The 21794-nt window shown below is 36.6% G+C and overlaps 1 protein-coding gene across 1 annotated transcript; it reads right to left on the reverse strand.

Annotated features, from left to right (window-relative positions):
- Nucleotides 1-341: 341 nt before the first annotated feature.
- cdh5 (cadherin 5) lies at nt 342-10875 on the reverse strand. Its single transcript, XM_079465514.1, has 12 exons — nt 10735-10875; nt 7905-8129; nt 7443-7725; nt 7021-7134; nt 6718-6885; nt 6451-6632; nt 6110-6366; nt 5890-6026; nt 5421-5533; nt 5199-5301; nt 4581-4823; nt 342-2614 (listed from the first exon to the last, which is right to left on the reverse strand). Exons 2-12 carry the CDS (start codon nt 8127-8129, stop codon nt 2124-2126), a joined length of 2316 nt encoding a protein of 771 aa, XP_079321640.1. The 5' UTR covers nt 10735-10875; the 3' UTR covers nt 342-2123.
- Nucleotides 10876-21794: the final 10919 nt, after the last annotated feature.

Below are 21794 nucleotides of genomic sequence, written 5' to 3' on the forward strand. Positions count from 1 at the left end.
AATACTGCAGATAGAGGATTTTCTTCTCTTTATTCGTAATTGTATTATTTGAAGATTAAGTTTGTTTGAATGTGTCCCTACTCTCTGAAAACCATGAATGGCTGAAACTGATGCCTCAGGAAGTCCCAGCTGGGTGTCTCAAAGGCGTGACGTCACTGTGGAATTTCCGTTCCGCCATTATCTGCGTAATCTGTTTGTCTCTCCTTAATTATAAACAACATACATTTTGGAACTTGCCCTGAAGGCACCCGCTGCTTCAATGACCACACTGCGAGAGAGGACCCTACAGTTGGAGACATGTTATGTCATTCTTTCTTTGATAGGAATAAATAGTGAATTTTATGTAATGAGAAGTTTTTTATTCAATTACAAAATTGGCAGTTTTAAGAGACAAAAAGAATAATAGTAACAATAGAAAAAAGGCACACATTGTTTTCTCTTTAACATACTGTACACAATGAAATATTTGGCCCAATACTGACACCTACTGAACCATTTTAAGAAATCACAGACATCTGTTAATTTATAAAATCTCAGTCAACACACTATGCTGTATTGTCAAGTATAACCGATTCAACAGCATACTTACACACAAGAAATATGACAACCATAAACAACAACTACAAATACAGTGAACTGACGGCTCTATCTCATATTAAATTACAGTTCCAGTTTTTCGTTAACTCTTTGTACATTTTGTAATTTAAGAATATGTTCCATGTGTCTTGTTTTCACACGATAGTCTAAGCCCAACAATTATATATCTATAACTAAGATACAGCATAAGATACTATAAGAAAGATATTCTCCTATAACAGATTTAAACTAAGTGTAGCATCATTAAAATTTTATAGTGAAAATAAAATAAAAAAACTTTGTGGAAATCAGTGCAGCACTTTTTAGTCACACAAAGAATAGACAATGCCTTTGTGACAAAGAAAGAGTGATTTGTGTTGTTCTTTAACATTTTCCTGCTGCAAGTTTCTTTTCTTTGTCCGTCAAAGACAAGAAAACAGGAAAACAGTTCCAATGTGTTCCTTCACTTAAAAGATAAGGGAGCAGGAAGTGAGTTTCCTTTTGCTCACACAGACAGGAAGTTGACATTTTAGTGACGAAGTTGGACATTTTCACCGAGATGGGAGAAGAGTGCTTGGCATGTAATTCCCTACAGGAAAGGGGAGAAGGTGGCTTCCACATATTGTGCCTGTGGTTAATATGGGAAATAGGGTAGAGATTGTGCTCAGAGGTAAATATAAAAAATCTAAAGGTGGTTTACACATTTTTCAACAAAAGAAGATCCTCTTGTCTATTTAGTCTTGTATGAAGATAAACAATACTTTCAGAAGACTGGGTACATATTTTGGAGTAAAACTATGTATCTATGTAACTTCTATATGTCAACTTTGCATTATTTTCCAAGTTAAATATACCCTCATGATTCACACGGTTATTCAGTTACTTAGATCACTTCTCACATTTCAACAAGCTTAGGGGTTACTACACGCTTCCTGAGATGTCTGCAATTGCCTTATATTGGCCGACCTAAGAGGTTTGGGCTGAACACAAAACAGTAGAAGTGCTGATGATTCCTGTCAAATTGACTTGGAGTAGACTTTAATTCTTTCAGACTACAGTTATCACCACTTCCTCTGTTGCTCCCATGGCAATAGAGCAGTTTTCCTGATGAAAAGTGTCAGCTGCTCAACAATGCTAGACCGAGTCCTGAATAAAAAAAAACTTTATAAACTATAAACTTTATAAAAGGAAAGATTTATAAACTGAAGGTTTTTGTTGTGGAGTACAAAATACTAAATTAAAGATAGGCTTAACATGAATAAAAAAAGAGTGTCCAGTGCTGGGTTGTACAAAACAATGTTGTTTTCCGCATTTACAAAAAATAGACAAATGGCAAGTTTGTATACTAACACTCATTCTATCAAAATAACAAATACTGTAATGCTTGTCATAAAATACATGAGTTGAACAAGTATTGGCACTTCTCATTCACTTTTTAAAGGGACCCTGACACAAAGTCGTACAAAGGGACGATAGCGGTCGCATTTCACATTGTTTTAAAATCTGAGAGATCCTTAGTTTGATTTCAGCTCAATTCTTTCTGTTGATCAATAGGAGCTATCAGTGTCAGAGCCATCTATTCCGTAAAGCTCAGCTAAAGTGCTGAAACGTGGTCCCCACTCATGCAAAAAGTTATAGTCCAAATTGGATCCAGTGGAGGACGAGTCCAAAGAGCTGAGGGAACCGGACAAGGATTCTGAACCCTCATAGCCATAGATATGTAACGTATCATAGGGAATTCCATCCCGGTCGTGATCTGCCTCATCTTTCTTCACCTCGATCATCATGGCCATGTCACCCTTGCAGGCTGGGGGTTTCTTTACCATGGCATAGAGTGAAGGCCCAGGGGCGGGCTGAAAGCTGCTGTCGTGGCAGGCGGAGGTCAGAATAGAGACATCGTAACCGTTTGTGTCCATCTCTCCTCCACCCTCCTCATCGTATCTCACCAGCTGCTCGTGGATCTCACCAGATGACTTCCCAAGGGCGACAAAATTGTCTTTCTGATAGCGTCTCCGCAGTACAATGAGGATGACGATGACTGTTAAGAAAAGTGAAATAGGCAAACACTGTAACTGTTTCAAGAAATGTAAGTTTGCAGTGGTTGCCATGAATTTGACCATTTAAAAATACAAAAACCATGTTTCAGGTAGACTATAATTTTACTAAATAAAAAAATCAATAAATGACACATTGAATTCAAAATGATATTACAGAAGTATGGTTATTTCTTTCTTTCTTTCTTTCTTTCTTTCTTTCTTTCTTTCTTTCTTTCTTTCTTTCTTTCTTTCTTTCTTTCTTTCTTTCTTTCTTTCTTTACAGAATTTAGCATTAAAGTAAGTTCACCCAAAAAGGAAAATTCTGTCATGATTTACTCACCTTCTTGTCATTTCAAACCTGTATGACTTTCTTATTTCCCCAAACACAGAAGAAGATAATTGGAAGAATGTTGGTTACTGGTACCCATTTACACAATGTTTATCACTGATACCAAACATAAACATGATAACCGAAAATGTTATGTTCTCGGTTTTTCACTGCCTTGAGACATGTTATGTGGTTTCTTTTTATAATGAACTTTAAAAAGTAAAAAGCTTAACATGAGACTTATTATTCCTGGAATAAATGCTTGTTATTTTAACAGTATAGCTAGTGTTTATTACAATTAAGATTTAATAGAAATGAGTTTTTAAGTGGTCTTTGTTTCGGTATGTTAGGCTGTTTCATTATAATGGACTTATACAGGCGAGATTTATCACTTTATCCGTTTAATCAGGACTCCATCTTTGCAGCGCCATGACAAGGAGTACATTTTTGCTCACCTGGTCGTTGTTTAGTTACATTAAACCTCCTTAAGCATTTTAGAAAGTCATCCGGCTCGGCCCATCCTAACCGCAGATTCAGGTTTACAAGCCACTTTTATCTTGGTTTCTCAGTCAATTTTCCCCCTTCGTGAACATCAACTCTTGCTACACAATAAAAACCATTCATGGTTTGATCGCAAACACAGGTATTTTGAGTTTGCTATAAATTCCGATGGAAAAAAATCACCATCTGCACTTCACACAGTGCCTTGACGTCATGTGCAAACAACCTATGGAAGTGAATGGGTAACGTTGTTGTTCACTTACCAACTTTCTTCAAAATATCTTCTATTGTGTTATGCGGAAGAAAAAAGTCATACAGGTTTGAAATGACAAGGGATGATTTTTTTGGGTGAACTATCCCTTTAAATCTGATGGAATAACTGGTAAACAACATAAGGTGGAGTCCATGTGTATTTCAAAATAGCCTTGGTGTTGAAAAGCACATCTTTGATCTCCCTGAGAATACTTTAACACCTCTCATGTACCTGAATGCAAATCAGTTGTCTTTAAATTATCATCACCTTTGTCTTCTTTCTCACCCCTCACAATCTACCTCAACTGTGGTACACAGATGCAAATGAAATGTCACCGGCTCATCAAATATAAACATATAAACAAAGCCTATCCAGGAGGGGTTTGGAGTCAATAAAAGAGAATGAGCGCTTACATTCCTGGATTATTTATCCATAATATAATTTAAAAGATCCGAAGACAGCAAATTAGATAAACTCTGTCTCCACATGGGAAATTACAGAGAGAAATGTATGATTAATATGTCCACCCCCATGTTATGCCATGAATACTTCATAACCCTATTACTCTTGGGCTTGATGCAATGACTATTTTAAGAAGATAAAACTGCATAAATTTGTCTTTGATTGTGGAATTATTACAGTAATTTATTTGACTATCAAACTATAAATACCTCTACAAACAGGCGGAACTAGTAAACATTTTTTGGGAACATTTTTTTATTTACTTTTTTATTTTAGGTAAAACTTGACACAACATTTGGCGTAAAATGTACTTAAAAATTAAGTAAATCATATAGCAATTTTAAAGTGTAGACACTCTGAAAAGGTAGATAGAGGTGAATTGTCAGTACTGAAAACAATGAAATATAACCACAGACGCACTTACCCAAGATTGTGACAATGCAAAGAAGAATAGCTAAGAGGGCACTGACGCTCACTCCAGTCTGGGCATACGCCCTGCAGTACTCCGCCCTCCGACCCGACTGGCATTTGCACACTTTAATGTGAAGCGAGTTAATGCTCTTTTGCTCTGGTGTACCTCCATCGGAGATCTCGATTTTAAGCGTGTGCTCCACTGAGCGCTCTGTACTGAAGACTCCCTGATTCAGCATAATGCTTGCAGTGTTATCTACAACAAAATATAATCGAGATGCATTCATCAATTATGCCCAACACAGGTGCAAGCTAATGTTTTTCATCAGGTGCTATTATTGTCATTGGACTTTGTTTTTCTGTTGATGCTTCCAGTGAAATGCTGCTGAGATCCTAGTGACAATTCAATGCAGCCAGGCCTAAAAATATCACATTCCACACGATAGTAGGACGAGTAAAGTAACTGATTTAAGTTAATCATGTGACTTGAGCAAATTTTGAGTAAAGAAAGTTGTAAAAAACAATAAATTACATTTTTAAATTTCATCAATATAAGCATAACATATACAATTTAAAATTGGTAAAATGGTTTTGCATAGTTGATTTTAATTTAATTGAACGGTTTACTCACCTTGGTTGTCATAAAGGGAAAAGTTTAAATTTTTTTCTGCCAGATTAAAGCGGAATCTGCCTGAATACTCATCCTGGTCATGGGCACCAATAATTCCAATGACCTGGAGGAGATACAGTAGAAAGTCATACATGAAGGTGTGTGAAAAATATTTCATGATGTAAAAAAGGAATTATGGACTTGGAAAATGGAAAATGGAAATGTATGTCAGTTATTTCTTACCGTGCCTGGTTTGTCACTCTCACAAACATACACGTAACTCCCATTAGTTAGTTCTGGCACATTGTCATTTATGTCTAGAACCTTCAGATTTACCATTGCGTAGGATTTTTGACCTGAAAATTCAGAGAGAGAACAACAAGTTTCACATTGTGATTATTTTTACTTATATTATTATTACTTAAGATGATGCGATTTTTGTATCAGAGGTTTATATATTAAACAGACGTGATGGGTTTCATTATTTATTAAGCTACTAATTGAGATTTGCCACCTATAATTTTCCATTAAACAAAAGTATGTTTTCAAATTGCTGACTTAACATTTTGGTCATAAAACAGTTAACCAAACAGGTGCTAATACAACATATTGAACATGCAGTATACACAAATAAAACTGAGATCACATTTGTCTAAAGCAGCATACACAGAACATATCAGCGTGTGATATGTAAGTTGTATAAACATCATACCATTTATTACATCTTCCTGTGCTATGACTTGGAAAGTGTATGAGGATTCTTGCTCCCTATCCAGTTGTCTCTTTAAAGACAGATGCCCTTGCACAGGATCCACAGTTACAGGGCAGTGTGGGTCTTCAATAGAATACCTAGAGGGATCATGGAGCAACTTTAGCTTTTCTGTGCTCAATTGTACTTTTAATGAAGCATAAACATACATCAAAGTTTATACCTTATTTTGTGACCAGTTTTATCGTGATCCCGCGCTGAGACAGCTCCAATTATGGGAGTCTTATAAGGGCCTTCATAAATGCTGAACTTGTATTCTGTTTGGTTGAAAACAGGTGGTTCGTCAACATCAATTACATTGATGACAACCTTGGCTGCCTTCAATAGGTTGGGTCCTTGGTAATCCGGAAATTTTGAAACTGTGCGCTCCTCCACAAATACACTGAAGATGTACTTCTTCGCTGTTTCGTAGTCCAGAGGCTGTGATTGATTTAAAAGGAAAATAAGCTTTAGATAAGTCCTAAAAATAGTATATAACAGTAAAGTAAATCTTTCAATACGTACCATTTTGAGGCTAAGGATGGCATCCTTCTCATTATTTGGTCTAATGCCAAACAATTCAGGATATGTTTCCTGTAAAGTAAATGTTGGGTCTTTGTTTTGGATCTCATCTCTGTCCTCCACTCCTAATATGCCAATTTCAGATCCTGGTTTTGTGTTCTCTTTTACTTCAAAATGGTATGTTCCTGAAGGACAAAGTACGATTCTGGTGTTTTCTATTTGCATGCATACTAGACTGTTTTTAAATTTTCACAATTAAAATTCCCTTGCCTGTCTTGAAGGTGGCAATGTTGTCATTGATGTCAGTAATTTTGATGGTCACTATGGTTGTAGCACTATTTCCGATATTTGATCCTGGCATATCTTTGGCTTGTACTTCAATCCAATACTGATTGTGTTTTTCTCTGTCAAGCGTTTCTTTCGTGGTTCTGATAACACCTGAGAACGAAGAAAGTGGGGGCTCATATGAAATATTTCATATTTCAAAGGTCAGTTGTAAATACATTGTACTGTTATGAAGGTTAGTTACATTTACAATTTGCCTGTAATTTTTTTCAGTTACCAAATGCTTACCTTCATTGTTGATTTGGAAGAGGTGAGTTCCGTTTAGAAGTTTGTATTCAATTCTTCCATTTTGAGTGGTTGGATCATCAACATCTGTTGCTTTCACCGTCATCACAGTAGTTCCTTCATGATAATTTAGACAGTAGTTTATTTAACAGAATATTGTGGCCATTGATGAATAACAACGCTTGTAGTAAACCAATCTATAGAGGATTTAGATTTTTGCACCCTCAGATTCCAGAGTTTGAAAAAGTTATATCTCGGTAAAATATTGCCCTATACTTACAAACTACATATCAAAAGAAAGCTTATTTATTCAGCTTTTAGATTAGGTAAAAGTCTTAAACACATGAAATACTTGCTTTTGTTGCAGGGTCACATATAATAACATGCATAAGTTAGTCTGTAATGGAAGTTATAAAAAAGGCTACCTGCTCTAGATGATTCACTGATGGATCCAGAGAGGGCAGGTGGAAAAACAGGTGCATTGTCATTGATATCAGTCACCACAATTAAAAAAGGCTCATCTTCATCAAGCTTTTCCTGTGTGTTAATGTTGATGAGTGAAGCTGAGAGTTTGTAGATGCTCTGTTTTTCGCGGTCCAATTTTGCATGCAAAAGTATATCTCCGAAGTCATTGACAGTAAACTCTGTATTAGCACCTTGCCCTGAGAGGGTATATCGTGTGGACTCACTAAAAAGTGTGTTATCCAGCTAAAAAAAAGAAGGGGAAAAACGGAACTGGTAAAACAAATAAAATGTATTATTTACCCTAATTGTTACTGTAGCTAAATGCAACTGATTTATTTAACTTTTCAGTAAATCTTTAGTAGATTAAGTAAATTATTTTATTTACACTATACTATTTTCTTTCTTCAATTATGACAATTTACCTTTCCAATATTGGTACCTAAAGGAAGTGGATCAGTTTCCTCAAACACATGAAGTTTGTCCCATTTCCATGCTCTTTTGTGTCTCTGGAGCACTCCACTCTGCGTAGATGGAAGTTTTAAAGCATGGTGGGCATCCAATGCCATGCTGAGGTTACATAAAATGACCAAGAAACCTGCCCAAAAGCAAGGCTCAGTCATCTGCCTCCAGGCAGATTGTTTCATCATCTAAAATGAACAACAGAGCCAATGTAAACATACATTTTTGAAGAAAGTAATTCTAGACGAAATGAGAGAATGAAATATAGACAAAAATACATCATTTTAGCAATCCACAGTTATCTTGAGTTGAAAATTCTCTCATTAAATCCTTCAGCTCATTAGTGTATTTCCTGTGACACAATTTTTGGATTGTGCGCTTTTGAATGATGGGAAATGGCTCAACTATGACCGTGTGGCACAGTCTACGTATTCTAGCCTACTATGAGCCGGATTCATCAGGATATTCCGATCCCTGATAACACACTTTAGCCTGATGGACCATTCTTGTGTTAGAATCATTTAAATGATGATATTAAGATGAGTTGGATTATGCTTCTTAAGTGTTCCCGCATGGCTAAATCTTCTCTTGAGGCATAAACTCTTTATACACTCAAAATGATTATTTTCACATGAGGTATAAAATAGCATTTTCATCACTTCAATGGGTACAGATTTCTAGGAGCATTGTCTGGGAAAAATAGATTATAAAATACAAGTTGATTCTGTGGGTTTATGTGTGGTTTATTGTTTTAAAGAGGCCATCTAAATTAGTACTTTGTAAGTATTTTGATATTTTCCACAACACATGTTTTTTTTATTTGAATGTTATTGGTTCATTAAATTTTCTTTTCTTAGAAGCAGATTTAAAAGGTAATTTGAACAGTCTGTATACAATAGCAAACTCTTTTTATAATACTAGCTGTACAACTGCGACTTACGGACTTACTTCCCAAATTTGACTGGACAAGTAGTATTACTGAACTAATATTACAGTTATAGTTTACCCAAACATTTAAATTCTGTCATCATTTACACTCCCTCTTGTCAGTACAAACATTTATGACTTTCTATCATCTAAAGAACACAAAAGAAGATATTTTAAAGAAAGTTGACCACCGAACAGTACTGGCCCCCATTCACTTCTATTGTATTGACACAAAACCAATGCAAGTGAATGGGGGCCAGTTAACATTCTTTAAAATGTGACCCATGATCACAAAACCAGTAGAGAAGGAATATTTGTTGCAAAAGCCAATAAAACACTGTATGGGTAAAAAATTTAGATTTCTATCCATTCAGGATATTAAATAAATATATTTTGTTTTAAAAAGTAAAATATTCTAAATATTGTAATATACTAAAAACCATATATCATTGGAAAGCTATTTTTCAGCTTTCATGTGATGTAAAAATCTAAATCTTGAAAAGTTTGACACATTTTTTGTCATTTTCATGTCCATGCTCACAAATAACTTAATTTGGGTTTTGCGGAAGAAAGAAAGCCATACAGGTTTAAAATAACAAGAGGGTGAGTAAATGACAGCATTTTTGTTTTTGGGTGAACTATCGCTTCAAAACTGATATTAAGTATAACAGCAGTTTACCTGATATTTCTTAAATATGCCATTTTTCCTTAAATATTTCCATTTCGATTCCAACACCACAGTTGAAAACATTTAGATATCAACCTGTATGGTCATTTAACTTGCTTTTTGACTGGTTTTGTGTATATATACACATAGCAACCATGTTTTGTCTCATTTATTACAATTCGTAATACCATACCTTAACTACGTCATGGTTCGACTGTAGTTAATATAATGAAAATATGGTCAATTTGTGACTCCTGTGCTTTATCACAAGTTAACACATGCACATTTGTGAAAATATTGACACAGGAATTAATAAGAGGAATTCAAATTTTTGTTACAAGTATCCGATTCCTATTTCCAGTTTTCGATACCCCATATCCTAATCATAGGTTATTGACACTGATGCACACACAAGAATTTAGTTCTGTTTTTAGCATGTTACCAATCTATTAATAGCTCCCCATAACTATCAATAAAATGTTCAGTATTGCAAACCACGCAATTTCACTGGAGATTTTCAGTAATTTACCACAATCATTTAAAAGTCTTTCTAAGTATGTGTGGGCTTTAGATTAAAACAGGTTTAATCACGGAGCAGCAGCTTACAGCAATCTGCCTTCTCTGTCTTCTAGGAAATTCAGCCTGACATACACCAGAACCCCCTCATTTCTATCACATATCTTCCCTGTCATTAGCCTGTTGTCACTGTCTGAAGCGTCTAAATGCACCTGTTCTCACATCTTTTTCTCACTTCTGAATCATCTTATAGCTCTGTACGTTGACAGTTTAACTTTGCTGTGCCAGAAAATGTCAACGATGTAACAGAATTTATAGAATGCGCTGTGATGTTTATTAACTTTGACTTCCTCAAACACCCATACTTACTGTGGTATATGGGACTGACATAATTTGTGTGGAGAACCCGGACAGATGGTGTAAGGATTTTTTGTTTCTCTGTCCCCAAGTAAAACGTAACAATCTGATCAATTCAAAATCTTCCCATGGGTATTCAGTGTCCTGGGTAAGTTATATATATAAATTCTACACATACGTTTTTCAATATAAACATAGATCATGTCCTTTTTAATTACTGTGAAAGCGTGTGTACAACATCTTAAACATATTTACATTCACCTGAACTTTAAGCAGTTTATTCATTCTGACTACAACTCACATGAAATTGACAAAAAATCACTTACCAAGTTCTTTTAACAATCTTCTATGATTCAACAATTCCTACAGTATGTAAATATGCAGAGTTATATATCCTTCTCACTTTCAGATCAGTGTTGCCTGTTTTCCAGTTGCATGTGAACCTGTCTGAGCTCCCACAGACAATCAGGCCAATCCAGTGGCAAAAGTTATCAGCCCGGCCCAGCTTCCTGTTATTGTCCCTGCCCCTTTAGTCCAACTCCAAACCTCTCTCTGGAAAATTAGATAACATTTGTAGCCCCCTGACCATCAGTAGCTCAGCGAGGCAAGCGAAGCGCTACGCTTCTGAACGAGACAGTGGAAGAAGCAGGGAGCGAGCGCAGAGAGAGCGACTGAGGGGGCTGGAGGTGGGAGAATCATTAAATTTCAGCTTACCCCTCTGTGATGAAAACAGAACGAGGAGAGGAGAGCAAAGTGATTCATTATTCAAGCCTATAGAATGAAGAGCACGATAAAGAGGTTAAAGGAGTTAAAGTAATCCCAAGAGATTTTCCCCAGAGTGGTATTAAATTTTTCAGAGGCGTTGACTGTCATATCTGCCTGTGTGATCTTGTCTAAACTAGTAAGTTAGAAGGGGTTGGGGGTTTTGAGGAGCGTCTTCCGTGTTCGTAGGAGGGTTGAGTTTGGGGACTGGGACTTGCGGCGAATGTATGTATCTGTCAGATGTGCTTAGTGTTTTTCCCCATTTATCGAAGTGAAGAGTCAGTTTAGTAGGATTAGTTGCACGGAAAAACCAAGCCTTTATGACAGGAGACCTAAGATAAATACCCCAGGGCGCTTAGAAAACCAACTGCAGAAGTGCAGCCCTGCCTGACATTTGCTTTTGTTTGTTTGCTTTGTGGGTTTGGTGCGATATTCTTATTTCTTCGAATATGTCCGTTGCACTTCACTTTGACATATTTCTCCATGCCCTGCCTCTGGTAAAAACAAGTGCATTTGACCTTTAGACCTATCTAGACCCTCACTCGCTTTGGACCACCCTCCGGACGTTTACTTTAGAGGTTGGCTGCTTCATTGCTTGCTTTGTTTTTATAATGCAACAAAGAAATGCATGAAAGAATTCTGACTTTAATAAAGGGAGGAGATCTTCTGAAGGCCTTCTGAATTATCTTGTAACAAAACAGCTTCTTATGACTGTGGAAACTGACTGGTGGCCTTTAGCAAACACGTTTCTACAGAATTCAAATAATTTTATTTGATAGTGAGTTTCATTAAAATGGTCAAGGATAAAACACTCCACATATCTTTCTAAGCCGTAGCTCATTTTTGCAATGTTTTTATCACTGTAAAGCGTTAACCCATTTTTCTAAATCTTGTATGCCATGTGTCCTGAACGCCAAGGTTAAATCTCTTACCATAAGAAATGACCAAGAGAAATGAAGCTCACTCAGAAACTGCTTCCTATACATGGGGTCATCGTTTTTAAGTCAACTAAGGACTTGCGTTCCTTGTCATCATCTGGAGACCGGCCCATGCCTCCCCCAGGCATCTCAGTGGCGATTAACCGTGCAGCAGTCCAGCAGACATTCTTAGCTCGGTAACCCATTTCACAGCACGAGGCAATGACGCCTTGTGAAGTGTGTGCTTTAAAAATAGCAGGGTTCTTGTCATCTCTCATTTGCCCCGGGTGAGCAGCCAAGCGCGTGGAGGCCCTCTGAGAAAGCTGATGTACAGCACGTTTGAGCCGTTCAGACTTATTACAACTAGATGTTAATGCTCATTTAACGTGATCCTAAATCCACCCTTGGGCATAGTTGAGAAGGAATAGAAAGCCCTCCCTCCACTTTATTCTTACGAAGAAGGAATATCTTTAAAAATGTGAAGATCATGATCAGTGGCAAGTTATTTATTTGTTTGCTATGTTTTGGATGAAGCAATAAGAGTGTAAAACTCTGTAATTTTTTTAAATGGGAACATCTTTTAGTCACAGAATCATGGTGATACGGCAATACACCAGTGAAAATGAGTTTTAATAATGAAAGAGAAAGAACCCTGTTGAAAGAGATGTGCCTGAGAAATATTCATGGAACACAGTGGGTTGTTCAAAGAGGTTCAACTAAATGATGCAGTATGAGGAAAATTCCAAAATTGGATGGAATATCCACTTGTCGCCTTTGGGAAACTGGACCATTACAGAGGAAGATATCTTCAAATATTAGAAAACACAGACATATCAAAGCATCACTAACTTTTGGAAAAAACTCAACACTTTATCAATACTTTAAACCAGACAACTAAACTAACAGAGCCAGTAGTGGCGTTGTGAGAGCAGCTCCAAACTGCCAGTAAGTATTTTTGACGTTAAGATGTATGAGGAGACGACCTGAAGCAGAAATCTTCAGAACACACAGTGGAGATGCAAGAAGAAACAGACACTGTGTTACTTTCATGTCGCTTTCCTCACATGTTGAATTCATTAATCCCTGAACATATTCCCTTTAGGTTTAAGGACTTGAGAGAGTTAAAATTGCCAGAGAGTTTCATCACGGGCCTACTTACCCTTCATACCTTTTGCAACAACAAACGGGGGAGACATATTCTAGGGTGGGTAATCACAGAGGGATTACCTCATAGTAGAAGAAAAAAAGGAGAGGAAATCTGATTTAGTAAATATTATTTGGGTATTCACATCATTTTAATTGTAACATCACAACAAAAGCTCAGTGAATTGAAAGATTTCTGTCCTTTGTCGTGTTAAAAAATACACTACAGTAGCCTGGTTTAACAGAATTAAGTCACACGGAATGAATCACTAAGTTTTTTTCAGTGATGTCATAACCCCATGTACGGTGCTGTTTATATAAAGTATCCCACCCTCTGTGATTAGTAATGCTAGTATCAAAGCTTCTGTTCTCCCCTCCTACACCTTTCTAGAATGACGAGGTCTGTTAATCTCATCACTTCAATCCTAATCAAGCAGCTCCAGCCCTGCAGTAATTTCCGTAACACCAGCCCTAGCTTCCTCCCAGACCCAAACTAATCTTTGGATCATATCCTATGTTTAAACCTTCAGAAACATAGCTGTGGAGGCTTGGACCAGCAGCCCTGCACTTTAAATTGCCGCACAGACCGATTACACAAACATGCTTACACAAGGCCAGAGAAGCCAAAACTGAAAGCATATTTAAGTCATTGTGGTGTCTTGACAGGTTATTTGGGGACAAATTTGGATTCTGAAACTTTTGATTTTAGTTTTATTTGCTTACTGAGAAACAAATTATATTTTATTGAATAGCAACATGCATGTCTTATACAAAGACTCATGTTCACGTTCTGCACTGGCCAGCTGTGAGCGATCCATGGGATTTCCATTCTGTCAACAGGAAACTCAAGGCTAGGGGTTTCAATGGGGATGTTGCTACTGTTTCAATTGGAGGAAGTGAATTGACCTACAGAAAGAATGAATGAGCATTCCTTAGCCCAAAGCCCCAAAAAGTCATTCTTGTTCACTGGGGACGTTCAACCCTATCTAGGTTTTTTGCACCTGATCAGCAAATTTCACTTAGATTTTTTCCAAAAAAAATTACGGAAGCAATGTAAGAGAAATTTGTTTAGGAATAATCAGTCTTTTCTGTACTGTGTATTAATAGCATTTTGATGTAATAAGGGGTAAGATGATTAGACAAATGACAGAATATTTTTTATTGATTTTTCTGATCCCATGTACACCCTATTCATCTGCTTATGCTTTCACTAGTAGCTTCGGTATAATCTTAAGCCTTAACCCTTTATCGGGGAAGTTACCATATTTGGTAACTGAATCGACCAATCACAACGACATTTCCATGCCTCTCCGTGAGCTTGTGTAAGCGCATTGATGTCTCCCAATCAATCAATAGAGATCAGTCTACGTCACAAATAGTGACATCATGGCATGTGACCTATCAGGAGTTGTCGGTGGCATTTTAAACTTCAGCGTAATTCCAGAATTTGTGAAACCGGTATCTGCGCTCATACTTACTCACACAAATACGTAAATATGAAATGAACAATGAAAAGTTGATGATACTTACACGTTACATGGTTGAATAGTTGTGTTTTATGTTGAGATATATGTTGTTTGCGTAGGATTTCTAGAAATTTGTGAACATTGTTGCTGAAAAAGGGTATGATTATATGTAATTATACAGGTGAGTTCAGGTAAATGACAAAGTTTCCAGTTTTAGACATACGCCCGATGCGTCTAGTAAGTCATACTTTTACTAATAATGCATTAGAATATTTGGCAATAGTTTTTATTAAAACATTGAATGTTGCAAAGTGATACAGTGGTATATGTGTGTTTATATTAGTGTTTATTTTTACTGTAAACCTTATTACTGCTAAAATAAGTGGCACTAGCAGTAGTTAATGCAATTTTTCACTTCATATTATATGTTTACAATTTATATGTCAATATAAAATTTTTTTCAGTACATATGCACTTCTCTGTCATGGGCTTGAGTGTGTGGCAAGGAACCGGCAACTTCATTGACATTGATTTTCAACATAAAAAATTATAATTGTTCTTTTAAGTCTGAAGGTCTTGTAATAACCTCCAATAACACTACAGAACACACAAGTTATTACTCTGCCGTCTTTTTGAGATTGGTGTTTCGGGTGCTGTATTATCCTGGTCCTCTTCCTATCTCACTGATAGACAATATTTCGTCACTAGGCATAATTACAAATCTCCCACTACTTCATTCAGTCAGGGAGTTCCCCAGGGCTCTGTTCTCGGTCCATTACTATTTATTACTTATATCATGCCTCTTGGACATATTATCCGGCCTTCACTATCACTGTTATTACATCACGTCTTGCTTTAATAGCTTTTTGCCGGGTTACCACTGCACTCTATTTCCTATTTACAATATATTCCAAATTCTGCAGCTAGGATATTAACTTAACACTTAACAATCTGTTCATATCACCCCCATCTTATTTAAAATTACAACTTAAAACCTATTTGTTCACCTAATACTATCAGACACATCATGCTTCTTGACACTATCCTCATCCTATGCTACCAGCTGTAGTCCTCTCTGTAATCCTTTGTTGGGAATTTATGTGCCACTCTAATGTCCCCATTGTTACTTATACTCTTTTATGTATCTTTGTTTACTGTTTACCATGATATGCAGCTGCAGTCATGTCATCTCTGGACTGGACAAATGCCTTCTGTCCATCTAACTGTAAAATTGATGGAGAAATGTCTGTCTAAGATCTGTTAATCAACTTTCTAATAACTGTTCACTTGACTGTCAACTGATTATGAAATTATATGTATTGATATAGTGTACTTACTGTCTATGTACATGGTCCTTGAGCCTGGGAAAGGCGCTTTATAAATTAAACATATTATTATTATTATTACAGGGTTGAAATGTTTACTTTAAAAGTATTACAAGGAGTTCCCTATAAAGGGTTAAGAACCAAGTTAGTGGCCCAGTCATTCAAAACATTGTATTCTGGACCTTGCCTTGTGTTGTTACAAACGACGAAGATGCTTTTAATACACAATATTCTCTTTTGTGCTCTCTGACACATAGCCTCAAGTTGCAGACAATGTTGTTATGAAGAATTTAATAAAGACGGCTGAAAATCAGTTACATCTTAAAATAGCAAACCTAATAGACTGTCATATACCCCTTCCTTCTCAAGTTCAGAAAAGGCATTTGCATTACAGAATCAATCTGAAGTAAAAAAAGGTGAATGACCCTGCAGAGAATGGTACCTCGGAACACACGCTTCACATGACAGTGTTTCCAGAATGTTCTCATAACTCTCTGCTTATTACTGACACATTTTGAGGAAGCTCTTGCTGAAGGGCCTCATTTACCACTACCAAGAACTGAATCAGTGCAATTCAGTGACTGTGATATTGCTCTAAAAAGCCACTGTAACCCCTGAGTCGCCTGCTGCCAGCTGGTTGTCTTCTGAGAGAAAGTCATTTTAGATTGTCTTGCCTTATAAAAGATGGACAGGATCAGCTCAGATATCCATTAGAGAGGACTTTCTATGCCTGTTATCATGGGAGGGAGATCTTTTAAATGTTATCAGGGAAATTATTTTTGTGAGATCAGAAACACCAGCCCTACCCCTTCTTAGCAGTTTGCATTTTTTGAGTGATATTATCAGACAAATCTTTTTTTCCTGGCACATCTGTCATACGTTGGCCCAGGTATCAGCACATTGTAATGATTTTAATTTGTCAAGCCATGTTACTGACTGAGATGACTACAGTACTAATTGTATAACAAAAAGCAAACACAAACACAAAAGCTACATTTCTAGTATTAAGGGAATATGTACATATATTGATGCACATTTTATCTCCACTCATCCAAAAATGAAAATTGTATAATAATTTATCATTTTAAACATGACTTTCTTCCTTCTGCAGAACACAGATACAGATTTTGGAATTTTTCAATCTTCTTCTGTGTTCTGCAAAAGAAAGTCATACAGGTTTAAAATGACAAGAGTGTGAGTAGATAATGGGTGGGTCATGGGTCATTTTTGGGTGAATTTTCACCTTAAACAACCTGTCACGCCAGAACAGAAACACTTAACAGACAAAATTTTTTTTGGCCCTGATTTTGAATGTGCTTCTTTACAAAGTTATAAAGGAAAGAAAACAACAGACACAAAACCAGTAGCCCTCCAGTCCAATTTACCCATTCACCATGAAGTTACAGCCATGCGAAACACAAACTCTTGAATTATGTATGGCATTAATGGTAATAATTCAAACAAACCCTGCATGGCTGTGTCCTCAGTTCTGGTATGCTAGATTAAAGGGGTCTGAAACATGATGCTAGCTACATACATCCATGGATGTATGTCAATAATCAAACATTTACATTTAGGCATTTGGCAGATGCTTTTATCCAAAGCGACTTACATAGCATTATCCTATACATTTTACATAGGTAAAATGCAATCCCATGGGATTGAACCCAGAACCTTGCTTTGTTGACGCAATGCTCTTTCTACTAAGCTACAGGAAAGCTCAGTGGTACAACAAAATATCTTATCAACAAAACCAAAATACAGGTATATATATATATATATATAGGCAGCAGATCATCCTGAAAATAGACCATCAATCTACTGTATCCTTGTATCTGTCTGTCTGTCTAAATATTTATCCGTCTGCATGCATATGTATTTTTCTGAAATTCAAATCAGATCAATTTATCAGATGTTACTCCTCTCCGCAGGTGTGACGTTACACGTGGCTGAGTTCCTAAACCTCATTATTGACGGTAATCCCCACTGCTGGAGGGAAAGGGATTCTGGCAAAAGGAAGTCAAAACAAATCGGTACAGAAGTACATGCACATTGCTATGTAAAGTGCGAGATTATCAAGGTTAAAAAATCTAATCCCTTTATCTTTTTCATCTCCTGATTGCTTCACCAAAGCCACTTCCCTCACTTGCCGGAGTACACACCTTGCGACCCGCTTTGTTTCGTCCAGATTAAGTGCGGGCCCTAATCCCACTCAGAGGATCTGATTAAACCGCTGTTTCCACAGATCCTGTCACGCCTTTTTTATTTATATTGTTCTAACGCTTTCTTCCTCCTGTATCACTAACACAAATATCATCTATCTTGTTCTTTATTATCTTTTTATAATTCTTCTTGGTAACATTGTGATAGTAGGAGCAGGAAAATGCTTTATCAGCTGCTTTCATGGGCTGTGACCGGCATGATAAAGTACCCATTTTTTCACCTAACTCTCATTTGCTGTGTGGTTAAAACTAGGAATCTGACAGTTTAGCTTGACATATTTTTACACACATTTCTCTAAGTGGTACTGATGGCGTACTGAGGAAGACAAAAATAAATAGGACAAAATAGTATACATTTTCGAAGGAAGCCTCAAAATGATTTTAATTTATTTTAAATAAGACAAAACAAGCAAAAAACAAAACACAACAACAACTTAACAACGATAAAACAACTAAAAATCTAAATAGTAAATTAAAAGTGATATATTTGAGCATTTCAAACCAATAAAGCAATGCAGATCAAATCAGCAACAACAAACTGGGATATTAGTTTTCTAATTCCATCTCAAAAAGGCCTAGCTGGCGAAAGTTACCCAAATGTGGATTCTTGTTTGATGCTTTGTTGTGAACCAATAAAGAATTTTAGCATTTTAAAGTCATGGTTATTAAACAAATGAATACAATGATGTCCATAACTGTCTTTGTAAAAATCTTACGGTTAGCCATAATTTACATGGTTCTTTGCAGAACCAGACATACATATGGCTGAACATTTCACTATTTAGAGTATTGTTCAGTTCAGCAGCAACACAAAGGGTTGTTTATCTGCTACAGAACAGACAACAAAGACAAGAAATCACAGTTGAGATTTCCTTGAGACCCTTTACAGCTCTGCATTGCCATCTTGTGGACAATCGCTGTCCTGCAGCATGAACACTGTAAGTGCATGTTCTCACATCTCAGAGGACAGAGTCCTTGGAATTTTAAACGTTGTAATTTCCTTGTAAACTAACAATCAAAGCCGTCTACAAAGACAAGCCTGTGAGTAACTATGTGTCTTCATCAAGGCTTCTATGTCAGCTTCATTTCCACAGCCCTTGATGGAGCATCTCCAAACGGCCTTGGCTGCCATATTTGAAGAGGCGCTATTCTGTATAATTATCACCGATGTGTACGCTTGCGGTGGAGTGGCTTGTTCCAAACTTGGATACCATTGAGAGACCGTTATCTGCATAAGCCCTGGGATATCACACAGACGTCTGCAATTGCACAGACATGGACACACTTGCATAGAAGCGTTCACACATGTTCCTTCACAGACAGAGCAGTGGATTAAGTTAATATGAGATATTAACTTACAAATGACTTGTTTTGAATCGTGTTGCCATTTCGTCGCCTTAAAATTATAAGGTTCTGTCTGCGGTCTGAGTAGTTTTGAGATGTTGGGTCTTAGTCACAAAGCATGCGTACTCACAAATTTGTGAGCTTTTACAGCCGGCTAACGAGAACTCTGCAAACTGCGTGTCTGTATAAAAGGTGTTTTATTGTGTATGAACTGAATTTGAGGACTGAGCACTTGGAATTACTTGCGAGAACGCGTCTGTAGACAGCTTCACATGTGGTTGCCTGGAGTAACTTTGACTTAAGTGGTGACAGGTGGTAAAGGAAAGGTTAGGCGGAAAGCTTTAATATATAGATGGACTGGGTGTGTTTTTTGCAGATGACTAAACTCGTGCTTGCGGCCTCTAATTTATAATACTCCAAATTCAGTTAAATTAGGACGAGGATAAGAACTAATTCATGTGTTGTGAATTAAGTGGAAAGTTTTCGTGGGAGGTTCAAATGTGCGTATAAATACGAAAAGCTACGCAATAATTAGTGAATGAGACCCAATTCCCTGATTCTGAAAAAACAAGTTTCGGTTTAGAACTTTAAGGTTCTATCAGAAAATCTATTAAAGCAACACATTTTCAATCAACACAAACTATTTACATTTTTCAGTTTTTCATATTTTCTCTCGTAAAGCTGCTTTGGAACAATGCTCATTGTGAAAAGCGCTATATAAATAACATTTTATTGAACTTATAACTTTTGTTAAACCATGAAATTAGTGTGTAATAATGTGTAAAAAAGGTACATTTACATGGTTTTATGACACTTATTTCATATTTTAGGATGCTTTATTCTTGTTTAAGTAAAGCATAAAGGGCCATGCTAATTGTTGTATCAATGTTTTATCCACAGAAGGTGGGACAGGTAAAATTACTTTTTAGAGATGAGTGTGGCTGAAAAACATAATAATGTTTATTGTTGTAATCAAGACTCTTGACGTTGTTGACTATTTTGCATTAACTGCATTATGAGGGTCTATGTAAACTCAAGTATTAGGAATCTAACACTGCTGGCTAGTGTTGTGTCTATAAATATAAACAAATTATTTTGAGCTGCTCTCATTGACAAGTGCATCAATAAAACAGTCAACCTTGAGGTTTCTTTTAAACATTTCCTCAGATATTCCTGTCACCGAGGAGTCCGGTCACATGACAAAGAAAGCTGATCCTGATTGGTCCTCTTGTGTGCATTTAAAGTGCTGGTTGGCTCTTGCAGATTGAACCTTATGGCACCAACTTATAATTAGATTTTGTAGATAGAACCTTTTTCTTTTCTTAAAGTCACAAAATGCACACATTTAAAAAAAACATGGCATAATGTAAATAAGTTGTCACAGAATAAGAATATGTGAATGACTAGATAGAACCTTAAGATTTCTCTCTATGAGCAGCTTTTTTTCTGCTTTATATAATTTGTTAGTTATTCTTTTAACGCATCTTCTTACAAACTTAAAGATCCAGTATGTAATTTGTGGGATGACCTATTGATAGAAATGCAATATATTATACATAGCAATGCCTTCAGATGTTTATAAAGAGCTTATACAATGAAGCGTTATGTTTTTATTACCTAAGAATGAGTTATTTCTATCTACATACCTCGCCATGTTGTGTCTTACTGTTTTTCAAGGGGAGGGGAGGAGTGAACAGTTGGTTGCAATTCGCAACCTTGCTGCTAAATTTCCTCGACTGGACCTTTAAAGCGGCCATTCAACGGTGTTTCATGCATTCTGATTTATTAACAATGTTAAACGTTTTGTCTTCTCATGCTTGACATGGTCAACTTGTCAAAAAACGAGTTGGACGTATGACGCAGTATTTCTTTGCTTGACAGACTCCCCAGCGTTTGTATAGGTTTCAGAAATTTTTTTTGTAACATGAAATCCGTTTCATAACAACTTTTCTTAGTCCTTTGGGAGAAAGAGCCTGCACACAAGTCCCTTTCACTTGTTTGCAGGAGATAGAGAGAGAACTACGTTCGCCAGGTTCAGATGTGTTTGTTTGTTCACTGCATTTGGGTGATGAACGTTATATAAACGGTGGATGTAACGCTGGATTTGGAGATCTTTTGAAACGGAGATTAGGCGGCTGTCCCAGAGCTAAAAGATGGCGGACATGAACCACACACGGTAAGTGAAACTGATGTCTGTGTTTTCTTGG

The sequence above is a fragment of the Barbatula barbatula genome (genome assembly GCF_947034865.1).
Source record: "Barbatula barbatula genome assembly, chromosome: 1".
Lineage (NCBI taxonomy): Eukaryota > Metazoa > Chordata > Actinopteri > Cypriniformes > Nemacheilidae > Barbatula > Barbatula barbatula.

What these genes read in the sequence shown, in the direction of transcription:
- cdh5 (XM_079465514.1), bottom strand. Translation starts at nt 8,129, where the DNA reads ATGATGAAACAATCTGCCTGGAGGCAGATGACTGAGCCTTGCTTTTGG. An exon ending in AGAGTGACAAACCAGGCACG is followed by an intron (nt 5,302 to 5,420) that starts GTAAGAAATAAC and finishes TATCTCCTCCAG; the next exon opens with GTCATTGGAATTATTGGTGC. An exon ending in TTGCATTGTCACAATCTTGG is followed by an intron (nt 2,615 to 4,580) that starts GTAAGTGCGTCT and finishes TTTTCTTAACAG; the next exon opens with TCATCGTCATCCTCATTGTA.